The following is a 1,012-nucleotide window of genomic DNA, read 5'->3' as shown; positions in this document are numbered from 1 at the left end:
ATTGAATTTTCAGAAAAATTCTTAAAGCTTCATAAAGAAGTTAGCATCTTTAAGCTTAAAATTATACATTGGTACTATAGTGATAGGGAAGGATTTGAGCAAACGGCACTAACTACCAAAAGAAAGCCTAATTTACCCTTCCCTTCTGAAATATTTACATAAAATTTTATGTTATGATGAAATAGCAATGCTCTTTCCTCTTGGGATTTAAAAGAACTGTGTATTCGAGGAAGTTNACTTATCTCACGCACCAGAGTAGACTAGACAGTGAATGGTTTTTGTTTTTGTTTGTGTTTTTTAATTACCAGGATTGTATCTCTGGGAACATATTTTTGAAGGCTCACTTGATCCCACTGATGTGACTGCTCAGTGGAGAGAAGGAAACTCAGTTGTAGGAAGAACACATTACAGGTATTAGTTGTGCAACATCAACTTTTGATGTGTTGCCATACAATATTTAATGTAAATACTAGAAGAAAAATAAGGGGAAACTATATTTATATAAATTATTTCATTTCAACTTGTAAAGTATAGAGAAGTAAAGTTCATGAATGTGTATTTATAGTTAAAACTTACTTGAACATTTTCTTATGAAATTGGATGTTACAAAATACTCCTGTTTTAGAATCTTGTCTGTTTCATTTTTATCTGATCATATAAAGAAGTTTTTGCTCCACTTTTTGTAACATTTGATTGGTGACAAGCATTTACCATTCTATACCTTNAAAATTATAATTTTAAAATTATCTTTCATATGAACAAATGCTATTTTTATTAGATTTTTCTTTCTTATCGAAATAAAAATATAATAATTGTATTAGGAAGAAAAATGTGAACCAAAGATGTTGGTTTCTATTAGTATCCCATTTCTTTTCTACAGAAATCAAGAGAGGAAAAGCTGCAGTAAATCTCAGTTTCATTTTAATTTTCACTGCTGCTTTAACTTTTTATTTACTTTGTACACACTTGGAAAACAATTTCATTGTGTATATCTTTTCAAAGTAATCATATT

The 1,012-nt window shown here is 28.8% G+C and overlaps 1 protein-coding gene across 1 annotated transcript in view; it reads left to right on the top strand.

Annotated features, from left to right (window-relative positions):
• The window catches only part of TMEM5 (transmembrane protein 5), a 33,680-nt gene that overhangs the window by 7,464 nt on the left and 25,204 nt on the right, over window positions 1–1,012 (top strand). The window contains exon 2 of the mRNA XM_008593008.1: window positions 309–411. Coding sequence (XP_008591230.1) covers window positions 309–411 — 103 coding nt within the window. The remainder of the gene's footprint in view (window positions 1–308; window positions 412–1,012) is intronic.

This window comes from Galeopterus variegatus, unplaced genomic scaffold (genome assembly GCF_000696425.1).
Source record: "Galeopterus variegatus unplaced genomic scaffold, G_variegatus-3.0.2 Scaffold8603, whole genome shotgun sequence".
Lineage (NCBI taxonomy): Eukaryota > Metazoa > Chordata > Mammalia > Dermoptera > Cynocephalidae > Galeopterus > Galeopterus variegatus.
Note: the sequence above shows the minus strand (reverse complement) of the source record. Positions and strands in the feature narration are given on the sequence as shown.